At 60.1% G+C, this 1903-nt stretch overlaps 1 protein-coding gene across 1 annotated transcript; it reads right to left on the bottom strand.

The window, feature by feature from the left end:
• CLP1 (cleavage and polyadenylation factor I subunit 1) lies at positions 1 to 1898 on the bottom strand (the record flags this gene model as incomplete). The annotated part of the gene is made up of 2 exons (XM_009695253.1): positions 1 to 695; positions 1881 to 1898. Coding segments are annotated over 2 exons (702 nt in total), but the record flags the coding sequence as incomplete, so codon positions are not given.
• Positions 1899 to 1903: the final 5 nt, after the last annotated feature.

Genomic DNA, 1903 nt, shown 5'->3' with positions numbered 1-1903 from the left:
CCGTTCCTCCGCTACTTCAGGTCCATGAAGCGGATGTCCATGATGAGGAGGAAATTCTTGGGCAGGGGGCGAGGGGCGGGGGAGAGGACGGTGAAGACCTGGCGCTCCAGGTCGACGCCAGTGACGACGATGAAGGCGACCACGCTGGTCTCAGAGATGTTGTCGTCGGGGCCGTCGGCACGGGCGTCGGCAGTGCTGACGCTCAGGAGGTGGTGCACCATGTCCCGCCCAGGTGTCACTGGCACCAGCTTCAGCTGGTTGTCCTCCTGCGACATTCCCAGGGGCAGGCAGGAGTCCGGGATGGTGGGAGCCCCCACCTTGTAGATTTTGACATCGGAGAACTTGACGTCGAAGGCGTGAGGGTAGAAGCAGCCCCGGAAGCCGTAGAAATACTCCCGGATACGGTCATCTCGGCACTCCCGCCGGAAGTCCTTGGAGCGCTCCACCACCCCGCCAGACTTGGGGAGCAGGACAGTACGCACAAAGTGGGGCAGGTCCCTCTTCAGCTCGTTGTAGAGCCGCTCCTGGTCCAGCACCACCACCACGTCCACCTCGAAGGCAGAGGCAGCGTGCACCAGCGCCTGGTAGCCCGAGCCCTTCACCCAGCCGCAGGTGTTGATGACGCAGCCGCTGACCGAGGCGCGGCGGTTCACTTCACAGCGCTGGTTGAAGACGTCAGCCAGGCGGGATGTGATCTGCAGGGGAGACAGGGTGGAGGTTCAGGACAGAAAGACCTTTTTGGGGCACCTGCACCACCAAACCCCAGCTGGCTCTCTCCAACACTGTCCCCGCCTCCTTCAATACCCCCAAAGCCTTGACTCCCACAGCAGCATCATGCTGGCGCCAACTGGGTGAGAAGCTCAGGGGAGCAAGCGGGCAGTCCCTAAATGGCATCAGAAGGGCAGGAGGCTGGCATGCCAGGCCCTGTCCTCCTCCTCAGGGACACAGCGATGCTCTGTACTGTTCCTAATACCTTTGGTTATTTACTGGTAAGGCGCAGAAGCAATGCCTGGCTCCTAGGCAGGGATGAAATCCTTTCTTCTCACCCTCAACCTGTAACTGCAAAAGGGCGATTTGCCATGCAGGAGGCTGAAGCCGTTCCTAAAGCGTGTTACGAGCACTTAAGGGTGCTTGACTACGGCAAGAGAGTTGCTTTTCTGTCCCAAGGGCTGCCAGGACAAGGGCAGCGCAGGGCTGCAGTGGCCTTCAGCCATGCCGGCGAGACTCTCACCAAACAACAGCGTTGGGAGGACCCTGGGGATTCAAGTCAGCGTTTTGGGCATCTTCAGGTTTTTCTTGGACATCTTTCCATCTGGGTTTCCACAAACAGAGAGCCAGGCTGCAGGTAGCAGGAAGAGGGAGTCCCTGCAGGGTAGGGACACTGTGCGGTGATAGCCACCATGGTCTGGCTAATGCCAGCTCTGCATGAGAGTGGTCAGACTGCAGCTGTGCTCTGCTCCCCTCTGACCTAATGAGCCAAGCTGGCTCAGTGTGACCTGCGGCTTCACTCTCTGTGGCCAGCCACGACTCACAGCCTGTGAAGGGACTGGCGTGGGGGCTCATGGGCAGTGAAAAGCTCAGTCCTGGTCCCTCAGCTCCTCCTCTCCAGGCTGAAGAGCTTCTTCCCTCCTCAGGGGGCTCTTCCAGCCCCTCCACCATCTCTGTTACAGCTCTCCCATCACTGCCTTGGCCCTCCCTGCATCTCTGTTGAGCTGCAGCACCCAGAAGCAGGCACAGTGCTTGGGGCAGGTACGTGCCACAGTCTTATACAGTGGCAAAAGCAATGGGACAATCCCAGGTGGGGAGGGAGCTCTGGAGCCTGGCTCCAAACTGGGCCCGTCCCCAGGGCGAGAGATCCCCCCCAGCCTCCTCGTGCTCACCTTGTTGTAGAGCTTGATGTTGG

Source organism: Cariama cristata, unplaced genomic scaffold (genome assembly GCF_000690535.1).
Source record: "Cariama cristata isolate BGI_N322 unplaced genomic scaffold, ASM69053v1 scaffold24522, whole genome shotgun sequence".
Lineage (NCBI taxonomy): Eukaryota > Metazoa > Chordata > Aves > Cariamiformes > Cariamidae > Cariama > Cariama cristata.
This window is presented reverse-complemented; position numbering and strand designations above follow the sequence as displayed.